We start from the raw sequence: 14,546 nt of genomic DNA on the forward strand, positions 1-14,546 counted from the left end.
TGAATATACTTTGTATACAACCAGAGATATGAAAAATTGTACTCTATATGTGTAATAAGAATTGCAATGCACTCTGCTGTCATATATAAATTTAAAAAATTAATTTAAAAAAAGAATTGTAATGCATTCTGCTGTCATATATGAATAAAAAATTAATTAAAAAGCCAGAAAAAATAAAATAATTGAGTATTGCAGAACCAATAAATGCAATGGTGTATAAAAAGACGATCTTCTCTTCTTAAACAATTTACCTTTACACAGCTTCAGGATGGCTTTCCTGGCTGTATGCCTCTGGCTCCCCAAAAGGGAGAGCAAGAGAAAGTCACTAGAGGCTGATGAGAGAAAGGGGGGCTCGAGATATAGAGAAGGGAGGAGGGAGGGAGGGGGAGGGGGAGGAAGGGAGGAGAAAAGGAAGAGGAGTGGAGTGGACGGGAGGGGAGAGAGGAAGGAACAAACACATTCAGAAGTCAGCCTTTACTGGGAGGACTCTGTTCTTAGAAAGAAAGTTCTGTCCATGAAAGGGCAGGACTACAAGAGAACAGGTGTAACTCAACCCTAGGGGTACACCCACAAAGAAGACCTCCTTTCTGTCTGAGTGCGTCTCCAACCAAGCCACAATGAATGGAGTGGTTGGTCAGAGCCAGAGGCATCAAGACTGGATGGTGTGGTCATTTAGTGTAGCTTCCCACAAAGAGCTGTTTGAGTTTGAAGGAATGAAGCCATACCTTGACTAAAGTTGTTTGGAAAAATTTTTTAGGCTATGTTGGCGATTTAATTGCCAATGTATCTTCTACTGACATTCAGTTTTTGCTTGCTGTTGATAATTGAATGGATCTCAAAAATCTAGCAGATCAGTTGTCTTCATGTAGAATTGTGTGTGTGTGTGTGTGTGTGTGTGTGTGTTAGAGATTGTTTTTATTCTTGTAGGTTTCCATTTCTTCTTTAAGTACTTGTGTAACTGTAGTAAGAGAAACAATAACATAAAATTTACCATCATAGAACCATTCTTAAGTATATACTTTGATTGGAAGTATATTCATTGTGAAACAGGTTTTTTTAAATAACTTTCCTGTTCTTCCTCAGCCCCTAGTAATCACCATTCTCTTTTCCATTTCTATGAATTTAACTACTCTAAGTAACTCATGTAAGTAGCATTGTACATTATTTGTCTTTTTGTTTCTGGCTTATTTCACTTAACATCTTCAATTCATTCTTGTTGCATGTGACAGAATTTCCTTTTTAAACGCTGAATAATATTCCATTGTACACAAATACACACACTCACACACACACACATACACACACATTTTGTTTATCCATTTATCCACGAATTGACAATTGGGTTGCTTCCATGTTTTAAGTACTATAAATAGTGCTGCTATGAACCTGAGTGTACAGTTATCACTTGAGATCCTGATTTTGGTTGTTTTGATATGTAACTGGAAATAGAATTGCAGGGTCAAATGGTAGATCTACTGTTAGTTTCTTGAGGAACTTCTTCATGTAGAATTTTTGACAAATTTCATTGCTGTTGCTCCTGCTGAACTGTATCTGTGACTGCTTGTTTGGCTAATAAATGGACCTTCATGATTAATCTAGATTTTTCTTTTGCACATTCAGGGCCCATGCAGAATCTCCACCATTTGTAAACAACTTAAAGAATGACACTGATGATAAAGGGAAGAATAAAGATGAAGGGGAAGTTTATAACCATGAAAAAAAGGCTGCTGATAATTGTCTTGAGCCTTATCCAGAAGAAAAAAAGAAGAAACGATCAGGATTCAGAGACAGAAAAGTATGGAACAAAATTTTATGTTAATTGGAATTATATCCTAAAGTAGACCAATGCAGTTTTATTATGTATTTTAAATGGTTCATATTCACTTCTAAGCTGTTTGCCTCTTTGCTATTTTCCATCATGTTCTAAACCAAAGGTACTTATGAATGTGAAATTAAACGGTGTAATGACCAGTATATTCTTCCTTAGTTCTTTCAGTTCAACTACCTAAACTGATTCTTGCTTTATGGATCTTTTAAGTGCTCGTCTTCTCATATATTCTTTGTAGTACTTCTGATTTATGAGGTCAAGTTGTAAAGGGAGAATAAATTTTCTTGGAAAAATAACTTCCAGAAAACTGAGTAACTTTGAGGATAGCATAAACTTCAGATTACTGTCAAGATTTTGTGTAATTAACACAACCTGCTATTATGTAGCTTTTCTACACACAAAAAAAGTTTCAATTTCATTATAATAATACCTATGATATTAGGCATTTGAGTTCAGCATACACTCATGATGAACAGTTGTTTAATATGTCTTTTCAGTTCCCACCAGTTTTTTTTGCAGGGGTGACAGGTACTGGTGATTAAAAATACAGGGGCTTACTAGTGCTAGGCAAGCACTTCATCACTTAGCTATACCTCTAGCCCCCAAATCCGTTTCTGATTGAGCTTAATTTGAACAGAAGTTATGTATCACAAGTGATTCTTGGTTTCTGAGTCTTCCCAGGGCTTTATGTTATCATATATATTATTTGTAATACTTTTTAACTTTATTAGTTTTTCTATAAAGATAAATTTATTTATTCTTTTGCCCTGAGTAAATTCAAAAGAAAGCTGACCTTTACCTTGTGCTAACAGTTTCATTTATAGCCATGCTTTATTTACATTTTACAGAGTTAAAATGACTGAAATTTTTTAAACTTTTATTTATTTATTTTAGTTATACATGACAGTAGAATGTGTTTTGAATATCATATATACATGGAGTATAAACTTCCCATTTTTTTTTAGAGAGAGGAGAGAGAGAGAAGAAGAGAGAATTTTTTTTTAATATTTATTTTTCAGTTTTCGGCAGACACAACATCTTTGTTTGTATGTGGTGCTGAGGATTGAACCTGGGCCGCATGCATGCCAGGAGAGCGCGCTACCGCTTGAGCCACATCCCCAGCCCCAACTTCCCATTCTTATGGTTGTACATGATGTGGAGTTTCACTGGTCGTGTATTCATGTATGAACATGGGAAGTTATGTTCAATTCATTCTGCTGTCTTTCCCATTCCCATCCTCCCCTCTCCCCACTCTGCCCTGTCCAATCTGCTGTACCTTGACCTCCCACCCCCCACCCCACCTATTATGAGTCAGCATCCACACTCACAGCGAACATTTGGCTTTCGTGTTTTAAAATGACCCAACTTTTACTTTTTTTGGTTGCGGGGTGGGGGGGCAGGGGGAGGAGTACCAGGGACCAACCTAGGGGCGCTCAATCACTGAGCCCTATCCCCAGCCCTATTTTGTATTTTTTTTTTAGAGACAGGGTCTCACTGAGTTGGCCCAGGCCAATATTTTCTGCTCCTTCTCTTATTTTATCTCTGATCTGTATTTATGGGCCTCCAGAAGCTGCTGTGTACCTGTTTGGCAGTGCAAGGCCTGGGGGAACTGGTTAATTGCAGGAGCAACTTTCAGCTATATATGGAGGAGAGCCCTTTGCCACTGTAATCAGATGGAGTGGGACCTTTTGACAAAGCAAATGAGGTCCATTTGGGATATCCTGACCTGTGCGAAAATTATTAAGCCCTTTCTCAAGAGATTTATCTATCACCTTTTTGGCCTTCTGCTTCTTCATGACTACCCTTGCTTCTTCCCTTTGGCCTTCTTTCCTTTGGGCATCTTGAGCAGTTAAAAAACAGACTTTTTATTCCTACAGTCTTATCACTCAAATGTTCATTCCTGGACATATAATGTAATCTTGCCTGTTTTATTTTGATGGTATGTCTTTTTCGTGTCTTTTAATTCTTTTAAACTACAAGTGAACTGGGCATGTTGGTGCACACCTGTAAACCCAGTAAATCAGGAGGCTGAGGCAGGTGGATTGCAAGTTTGAGGCCAGCCTCAGCAATTAAGCAATGCCCTAAGCAGCTTAGTGAGACAAGTCTTAAAATAAAAAATAACAAGTGTTGGAGATGTAGCTCAGTGGTAAAGTACCTCTGAGTTTAATGAAAATCTACAAGTGACAGAATCCAGGCCATTTAACCTATAAAATTCCCTGGAGTCTAGATTTCACTGATGCTTATTAATTCAATTCAGCAAGTTGCTCTACTCTTTGTTGTACCTGAGTATTGACAACTGGATTTTGCAGCTCAGTCAGACTTAGATTTGATCCATGTGGCAATACCAGAGGTGATTTCTTTCTTTCTTTCTTTTCTTTTCTTTTTTTTTTTTATCATGAGACAACTAATGTGTAGTTACTTTTCTCTTTATGATATTAGCAGCTATTGATATTTAAAACCAGATCTGTTAATTCATTGTGGTTGCAAAATGGTGATATTCTAATGTTTTCAAATATTTTTCATATATTAATGGAATATTTTTCTAAAAAGAATGTCTCATCCATTGTTTGGTTACAATTAGTATCTGGTTACTTACTCTTTGGTGCAGTTCATGTAAGAAACATAATGCTCAAATTTTTATGTTTGAGTTGGGCAATTTTATTAATGATGTGTGTCTTGATATAATGATACTCAAGAAAATATGGTAAATATTTGAAAGAACTGTCATGATTCCCTTATCTATTCTCTAGATCAAATGTCCCAGAATCTTTAATGATCTGTTTCTGGTTCAAAGCCTTTGTTATTTTGCTTAGATGTTATATTCTGAAATCTTTTTTTTTTTTTTAGTTTTAGGTGGACACAATGTCTTTATTTCATTTTTATTTGGTGCTGAGGATCAAACCCTGTGCCTCACACATACTAGTGCTCAACTGCTGAACCACAACCCAATATTCTGAAATCTTTATTATAGTTTTAATTTTCCATCTAACTTGCTTACTTAAATTAGGCAGCTCCATATAACTTGATATAAACTGATCTCCAAGACATAATGATAAGAAACACACACACACACAACACACACTGTACACTATGACTATACTTCATTCTACTAGTATAGGAGTGCATTAGATCTGTTACTTTCCTTGACCTATTTTTTCAAATTAAAACTCAGAGGGCTGGGGTTGTGGCTCAGCAGTAGAGCGCTCACCTCACATGTGCAAGACCCTGGGTTCGATCCTCAGCACCACATAAAAATAAATGAATAAAATAAAGGTATTGTGTCCAACTACAACTAAAAAATAAATTAAAAAAACTTATAACCATTGGTTTATATTAATAATAGCAAAATGTGTTTGTAGCATAAATTGTGATCAAATTAATAATTTTCAACAGCATAACTTAGTGATTTTCATAACAAGGAAACCATATTGTTCAGCTTTAAAATCCCTGACTTACATGTTATCTTTGTACCTTGTATATGATTTGGTTTAATTTTTTAGTTCAGAAAGCCCTCTTTGGCATTAGTTACAGCTTATACACCATAAACATTTCAAACTTTCTTTTTGTTATTATTGTTGTTCAGAGGAAGAAGAGAAATCCAGATGGCCTAAAGAAAGATATTTCTTCTGCAGTCAGTATTACCCAGCATACAGTTGTAGTTTAATGTAAAATGCTTTTTATATGACTGTGGCTGTCTTAAAGCTTCTAAGGGTTTGAAAAGCTACTTATTGTTTGCCGATGTTTAGTCTTTTGATAAATATTTCTCTGAAATCTATTCAGATTTTAATTCAAGTTAGCATTGAATTTTTGTCATGTAGTTATAAATTAGCAGTCTTTTCTTAATTGCTAAAAGCACATCTGGTAGTGATATTGAAACCATTGTTAAACAGTTACTACCAATGACCCCAAAGTGACATCTAGTCAGGGCTGATCTGTACAGGAATTGCTATGTTAATGTGACAAATTGCAAACATGAATGTTTTTCTTAACATTAATGAATTGATGGGTTTAGGTTTTATTGCTTTAATACATTTTGTACCCATTTATAATATAGTATTTATTTTTGGCTACCTCAACATTCAAAATTAAAGATAAGATAAATGTCTTCATCAAAGTAGTATATATGGTTGAGAATAATATTTTATATGTTCTATGCTTAGCATAGGAGCTTATATGCCAGATAAGGGAATGAGATACAATATTAATATGTTGCACTGTTAATTAATGTATGACATACTTAATTTAAAAAAATTGTAGATGGGCACAATACCTTAATTTTATTTAGTTATTTATTTTTATGTGGTGCTGAGGATCCAACACTGGCTAGGCAAATGCTCTACACTGAGCTATAACCCCAGGCCCAACATACATGATTTTGTTGTCAAACATTTGCTTATGTGCATTACCAACTCTAACCCTTTGTAAATAATGCTATATGTAAAAGATCATACAGTAGTTTGGTAGTTTGCTTAATCCTGTAGTGAAAAGTAAAAATTTGCCAGCACAGTGGCATGCACCTATAATCCCAGTGGCTTGGGAGGCTGAGGCAGGAAAATTGCAATTCAAAGTCAGCCTCAGCAAAGGCAAGGTGCTAAGCAACTAAATGAGACCCTGTCTCTCAATAAAATACAAAAAATAAAGCTGGGAATGTTGCTCAGTACATGTTGGTCAGATACCTCTGACTGAGTTCAATCCCCGGTACAAAAAAAAAAAAAGTAAAAATCTGTTGCTTCAGACCTATTAAAATTTGAGTTTCCATGGTATGTAATTTCATTTTTCTGTGCCATCATTTAATGTACTTTGTTTTTAAAGGCCTGATAACTATTTACAGTCATGAAATCTCAAGTCTGTTTTCTTTTAGGATTGAGGAAATTTCCTCTCATAAAAGTGAGAAGAGTAAAGTCAGTCCCTTTCTTCAAAAACTTGGTATTTAAGAACCTGTAGGCTACTATGTATATGACATTGCACCATGTTATTAAGACCTTTTGGATTCTTTTATGGTGTTTTTAAATTTTGCTAGCTTTCAGTTATTTAAGAAACTAGACAATTCTTTAAAAAAAAGGCGTCTAAACAAAAGTTACATGAACATTGCTTCAACTGAGTTATAAATGGTATGTTACAAGAAAGAAATTTTTAAAATTTTAAGTCAGGCTTCTTTGTAACATAAAAAAAACCTCATTATAGAAAGAGTGGTAACATAAATTTCTCCAAAAATAAGATGAGACATATATATGAAAATTAATGAGCATTAAAGATGGGAGTATATGAACATTGCTTAAATATAGTAACATTCTTTAAATTTCTAATTTTAGGTGATGGAATATGAGAATAGGATCCGAGCCTACTCCACACCAGACAAAATCTTCCGATACTTTGCCACCTTGAAAGTAATCAATGAGCCTGGTGAAGTAGAAGTGTTTATGACTCCACAAGATTTTGTGCGATCCATAACACCCAATGAAAAACAACCAGAACGTAGGTGCTAAAGTGAAAAATCAGATTGTGATACTTATTTTGTTATAGGCTATTTTACATTTGTGGTGCATAAATTTTATAGGTCCGTGACATTATTATATTCACTGTATAGTTATTGCATGTCAGGTGTTGTACTGGACTTTAGTAGTACAAAAGAGGGGAGCCTGCAGTTCAGTGTGGCAAGGAGTAGGGGCTAAGGAGACTGTGCCTCTCTGTCTCATTCATTACCTATAATGAGAATGTCCCCAAGGTCAATGCAATATACATGTAACTGCTATTGACTTATTTTTTTAGCAAGGGAGATAAACACAGTAATAGGTGATTTTAGGAATTTGTAGAAGAATATTATGCAGATGTCCTGGAGTGGAAAGAAGAACCACTTAGCTCAATGTGGAAATTTGGAGGATGCTCTTTAGAGAAATTTTGTAGGTTTGAATAAAAGACAAGTAAAGAATAGGGGGAAAGGGGGTTGGGGTTGTAGTTCAGTGATAGAACTCTTGCCAAGCACTGGATTCTCACTGGTAGAACTCTTGTGAGGCACTGGGTTCAATCCTCAGCGTCACATAAAAATGAATAAATAAAATAAAGGTATCGTATCCATCTACAACTAAAAATTTTTAAAAAAGAGAATGGCTTATTTAGAGAAAACAATCTGAACAAACAAGGTGTGTGGAAAGAAATAGCTTCAAGTTAAATATAATAATTTAAGAATGTATCTGGGAGATACTTTAGGAAAAAGGATCAAGTAGGGAGCACCAGGGTACAGACTTTCTATTGAAGTAACCATTAAGCTGGAAAAGAGATAAGAATCAACTTTTAAAAAATTCTGCCAACTAATCAGCTCATAACCAGGGGAGAACTCACTGAGGAAAAAGCCTACTAAATTTTAGTGACAAAGCTTTGTGGCAATTTTGCCTCCCATCCCTGTTTCCCAGGTCAGCAGCAGCCATAGGAACAGCAGCTATGTTCCTAGTGTGGCTTAACATTTGGGAGGGAGGGAGGTGAGCAATACAACTTGTTCTCAAAAAGTTTTGAGTGTACATTTGACACTTGTCCAGAAGTTCACTGAGCTACTAACTAGCACAAAAGCTTGTCCTTTCTTTCATCCATCCAGGAGTTAAGTGGCTTCCTCTGTGTCATCTACCAAAAAAAAAAAAAAATTAAAGATATGCAGTATACTGCCCATTGCCACCCAGGCCAAGCAACATACAGACTATACAACCTGGGAAGGATGACCTTTTGAAGGGTCATCACATACACTGAAGAATCTGGAGTACAGCATGTATGCTGTGGGACAGAAGTGACTGAAAAAGATTTAAGTGGGCTTGTGTCTTTTACTGATCTTTGGACTCAATGCAAAGATGAGGTAAAATTCAAGTCAAGAGTTGTAGGTAGCTTGACTAAATGTTAAACCTAAGCTAAGAGCCAATCTGCAAATACTGGCTGAGATTTTGTTTTGTTTTCCATTCTTTTTGGCTCCAGCATTGAAGGAAATCTTTATGAGGTCACCTGCTTACTGCTTAGATAACAGATCAGAAACTGTAGAATACTGTCTTTGTAAGAATACTTTGGAAAAGTCACTATAAAGACTTCATGATTGAAGTGAAAGAATGGAGGTCATTTGTATTATAGAATTTCCCATAGTCTGGATTTTACTGATTGTATCCTTATGATGTTGTTGAATATTTCCTCTGCCCTTTGTATTTCACTCAGGTAGAAAGCACCTGAAAAGGAAGCTACCAAAATGAAAAATCTCTGGATGTTGACACTAGAAGAAAGTATTTTATTATTCTTTGTGTGCTTCTTTTTTTTTTTTTTTTCCTAACAGACTTCACATTTATTAATTCTGCAAATGTTGCCAGGCACAGTGGCGCATGACTGTAATTCCAGTGGCTTGGGAGGCTGAGGCAGGAGAATTGTGAGTTCAAAGCCAGCCTTAGCAAAAGCGAGGTGTTAAGCAACTCAGTGAGACCCTGTTTCTAAATAAAATACAAAATAGGGCCAGGGATGTGGCTCAATGGTTGAGTGCTCCCGATTTCAATCCACAGTACCTCACCTCAAAAAATGTATAAACATTTTTTTTTAATAAAATAAATAATTCTGCAATTGTTGGTTATTGAATCTGCTATGGATTCAGGGATGCAGTAATTAATTCCTGCTGTCATAGAGTAACCAGTCTTTTAAAATAAACATTAAACTTTAGGCTTATATTCCTTTAAATTTGATTCAGGACCTTGTTTTGTGAAATATGGAAGAGAGTAAAGTAGAGAGAAGAGGATTGGAAGATATTTCCTGATTTTTATGATAGTAAAATATTTTTGTTCCTATAAAAATAAACTGTTCAGGTAAAATCTCATTTGTATCAGTAACTTTTAAAGATGAGTGTATTTTGTTTCTGTTGAGACAATGAAAATGAAACAAGACTTTTTAGATAGTCCACTAAAGTTAATTTATTGTTTGAGGAATATTATTTTTATCCTTTTAGAAATCATTGTGTATTATGATGGCTTTCATATATTTTGACATTTAGGGGTTTTGTTTGTTTTTGTGGTGTTAGCAATTAAACCCAGGGCCTGTGCTTGGCAAGTTCTCTACACTAAACTACATCCCCCACCCCATTTTGTAATTGTTGAAAGACCTATTATTACATAAGCAAAATAGTTGCTAAGTATCCAAGATGCCAAGTACATTTTTCTTTTACATAAAAAGTCAGAATAATAATTATAATCATGAGGAGAAATTCTAATATATTAAAATGAAATTCAATGAGAAATTGGCTTCCTTTTCATTTGCCTATGAACTGGAATTCCCACAAATGTTGATGCAGCAGAAGTAAAGTATATTATTCTTATGAGTTGAAATAAAGAATAGTGAGTCTGTAAGTTTTTTTATAGTTTGAATTTCTATCAGATGGCTGGACTGTAGCCAGCAGCTCATATTTCAACTTTGTTTTGTCATGACTTCACACATCTCGTATCCTAGGATACCCATGAGATCTAAATTTGTAAGTTTTAGTTTTAGAACTGTTCAAAAATAATCATGAAGCATAGACTATATGAAGCCCTAAAATTAAGCTGTTTTGAAATGAGTAGAGAGCTGATGAATTTCAGAGTGAAATGTTGAATAAAAATACTCATGTACTGAATATTAAGAAAGAATTGAGTAGCCATAGTTAAATAGGAAGCTCATTAAGAAGAGAAAAAATTTTCTCTGTGACTTGAACACATCTTATTTCCCTTTCTGTAAAGTCTATGTCATCATCATTCCTTAGTGTAGTGAATTGGGTAGTTGCTTGAGGCGCTAGGCTTTGAGTGGCTCTATCTGTTGTTGTAACCAGTTCTGCATAGGCAGGCAATGATTTTGGTAACCTGGGGCATGGGGAGAAATTTAAATGTTTCATAAAGAAAACTTGAGCTTTGGTCAGAGCAAAGCATACCCTATTATAAAGAGGATCCTTGTTTTCTCTTCCCTCATCTCCAACTGATTGACCCTATGCATCATCTACATGAGAGATGAAAAAGAGTAACACAGATCTTACTGTGATTTAGTTAATCCTGGACCCTGTAGTCTCCTGAGGATGACCCTTAATGCTTTTAATGATATTCTCACCTAGAGCACTTTTAGTTAGTGACACATTATTTTACACTGGTTACATAGTACAATAAATATATTTTAAAAACATTTTTGCAATAATATTTTCTCCACTTATCTAATGTGTGTTGTACTTTTGTTTTTATTCCCCTATAGTATTTACTTTCCCTGCAGTAGAAGTTGGCAAACTACTGTTTCTATATGACTCCTGTTTCTATATGACCCATGAGCAGAGAATGGTTGGAACATTTTTAAATGTATCACAAGAATATTTTGTGACACCTGAAAATTATATGAAACTTAAATTTCAATGTTTGCAAGAAATTTTACAAACATAGCCATGTTTATTCATTTATGTATGACAGCTTTTGAGCTATAATAACTGAGTTCAGTAATTGCAGCAGAGACCAAATGTGGCCTATAAACCTGAAGTATTTACTTTCTACCCTTTTGCATTCTGTCCTTTTGCAGAAGAACTTTGCTGACTTCTGGAGTAGAGAATTATATGAGTTAACAATGAGCTGTATTTACATGGAATATGAGTCATGGTATTCTTTTTCCAAAAATTAATGTGTTGTGTCATCTTTTTAAAAATTTTTTTAATTAGATTATTTATTTATTCTAATTTGCTATACATGATGGCAGAATGCAATTCATTTCATATTACACATATAGAGCACAATTGTACAGTCATTGATTTTACACAAAAGTATTTTCACACCATTTGTATCTTATACATATACTTAGGGTAATGATGTCTAACTCATTCCACCATCATTCCTACCCCCTTGCCCCCTCTCTTCCCTTCCCTCCACTTTGCTGTATCTAAAATTCCTCCATTCCTCCCATGCTGTCCCCCGCGCCCCCCCCCCCACACACACACACACTGCATCGCCATTATGAGTCAGCATCCTCATAGCAAAAGAAAATATTCAGCCTTTGATTTGGGGGGATTGGCTTACTTCACTTAGCGTTGTATTCTCCAACTTCATCCATTTGCCTGAAAATGCCATGATTTTATTCTTTTTTAATGCTGAATAATGTGCCATTGTGTATATATACCACAGTTTCCTTATCCATTCATCTACTGAAGAGCATCTGGGTTGGTTCTGCAATTTAGCTGTTGTGAATTGTGCTGCTGTAAACATTGAGGTGGCTGTGTCCCTGTAGTATGCTGTTTTTAAGTCCTTTGGGTATAAACCAAGGAGTGGGATAGCTGGTGGTTTCATTCTAAGTTTTTCAAGCAATCTCCATACTGCTTTCCATATTGGCTGTACCAATTTGCAGTCCCACCAGCAATGTTTGAGTGTACCTTTCTCTCCACAGCCTGGCCGATGCTTATTGTTGTTTGTATTCTTTTTTTTTTTTTTTTTTGTATTCTTGATAGCTGCCATTCTGACTGGAGTGAGATGATATCTTACAGTAGTTTTGATTTGCATTTTTCTAATTGCTAGATGTTGAACATTTTTTAATATGTTTATTGATTGATTGTATATCATCTTCTGAGAAGTGTCTGTTCAGTTCCTTGGCCCATTTTTTGATTGGGTTATTTGGTTTTTTTTGGTGTTAAGGTTTTTGAGTGTTTTGTATATCCTAGAGATTAGTGCTATATCTGATGTGTGAGGGGTAAAAATTTGCTCCCATTCTGTAGGCTCTCTATTCACCTCACTGATTTTTTTTTTTTTTTTTTTGCTAAGAAGAAGCTTTTAGTTTGAATCTATCCCACCTATTGATTCTTGGTTTTAATTGTGTCATGTCATCCTGAGCAGAACAAAGGTTCTGAAGGCTAAATACATTGAAAACAGTGCTAACTTGTCAGGCACTGTGACACATCTGTAATCCCAACTACTCAGGAGGCTGAAGCAGGAGGATATTGAATTCCAGGCCAGCCTGGGCAATTTAGTGAGCCCTGTTTCAAAATTTTAAAAAGGGGGTAGGGGGTAGCTCAGTGGTAGAGCACCCCTGGGTTTAATCCCCAGTACTGCAAAAATAAAATAAACAAAAAATAGTGCTGATTTTTTTTTTTTTTTTAAGGCACCAGACACCAGCTGATATGCTCTTAGAGAACAGAAAACTTTTTTCTCAAAAGGCCAGACAGTAAATATTTAAGGCTTGACAGGCCAAGAGGCAAAATGGTAAACACACCTTAGCTATTGAACTATAAAGAAGAAATGGAAAAAAGAAAATGTAGATTGCCTGGATTTGACCTAAGGACTACAGTTTTCAACTCCTGTTCTGTATACTTGCAAGGAGAATTGAATAAAGTAATAATGTGCATCAAGAACAGTATCTAAAACAAAGCAAGTGCTCAGTAAATGTTATCCACCTTCTATCACTGTTGTATTTGCATTACACTGATGATGCAAATGACTTCAACACATTTAATGAACATGATTTTAGGGGGAAAAAAATCATGTAAGTTGAAGTCAAACAGAAAGGTCACACTAAATTATTTCTAATATACTATAGAAATAACTGACCAGTCATCAAAGTTTTATCCAAAGAAAAGCACTAGGCTTAGATATCTGATAGCCATTGTAGTCTGGATTCATCAACCATCATAATTTTCATGACCTTTATATACCAAATCAGAGTTCTAACCTTCACTCAAAAATTAAATATATATGAGATGTTGTTGAAATCTGAAACTGAGCCATCTTTGATTATATGAAGATTAATACTTGTAAAGGATAAGAAATGAATGGTTATAGACTGCAAAATTTATAGAAAATAAGTTAAAATTTTTACATAAGGACAAACATGTTTTAACACTTAAGTCTAAGATGATTCCCTTATTCTTCTGGATATTTTCTTACAATTTGATACATTATAATTTAATTGTATAGAACATGTTACATAACAGATATTTTACATGAGCCACAGAAAAGGGGCCTCATCTAATTATGGAATGCCTGGGGGTTTATCAGTCATTAATTGTACACTCTGAATTCATTGAACATCTATTTACTATAGCTGTAGTTAACAGTTTTCTATAACATCTTGAATAAATTTGAAATGGTTAAATTTGCTGAATGTGTCTGGAAAGACCTCTTTCTGCCATGAGTTGCCTCAGTGTAGAAGTGGCGTGTTCACTGATTTAAGTTGCTGTGTTATCTTCTCATTGAAATGGTTTATTTTAATTACTAGGATAGCTTGAGTTCAAATCTGTCTAAGCAGATTACAGAAGGTGGAGATTTAAAATGAGAAAGGCACAATATTTGAAAAAGGGGATGGGGGAGATCACTATGTCAGCATGTTGCTCACATCCTTTTTAAAAAATTGTCATAAGCACATAAAGTTTATCATTTTAACCATTTTTAAGTGTATAGGTAAATAGTATTAACTAAAAGTATATACTTTTTGAACAGTCCCCCCGCCCCTCACTTTTTTGCTTCCTCTCTCCCTTTGCTTTGTAACAAATAACCACAAAATGACAGTGGCATAAAAGCATTATTTGGCTCATGAATCTGCACATCAAAAACTGCTCTTTTCTATCTCAGCTGGCTTTGCTCTATAGAAGGCTAGGGATTCACAGTCTAGGCTAGGGTAGCTTTGCTTTATGGTTTCGTTAGCAGATATGTCAGGTTTGCTCTGTATGTTTTATCATTTATCTGCTTTTATCATTTTTTTTTTAAGACCACAAGTCTGACTA

At 35.0% G+C, this 14,546-nt stretch overlaps 1 protein-coding gene across 2 annotated transcripts in view; it reads left to right on the plus strand.

Annotated features, from left to right (window-relative positions):
- Micu1 (mitochondrial calcium uptake 1) overlaps positions 1 to 14,546 on the plus strand; it is a 191,871-nt gene that overhangs the window by 42,438 nt on the left and 134,887 nt on the right. For both annotated transcript variants that reach the window (XM_027931277.3, XM_027931276.3), the window contains exons 3-4: positions 1,621 to 1,795; positions 7,141 to 7,303. In XM_027931277.3, coding sequence (XP_027787078.1) covers positions 1,621 to 1,795; positions 7,141 to 7,303 — 338 coding nt within the window. The remainder of the gene's footprint in view (positions 1 to 1,620; positions 1,796 to 7,140; positions 7,304 to 14,546) is intronic.

Source organism: Marmota flaviventris, chromosome 4 (assembly GCF_047511675.1).
Source record: "Marmota flaviventris isolate mMarFla1 chromosome 4, mMarFla1.hap1, whole genome shotgun sequence".
Classification (NCBI taxonomy): Eukaryota; Metazoa; Chordata; class Mammalia; order Rodentia; family Sciuridae; genus Marmota; species Marmota flaviventris.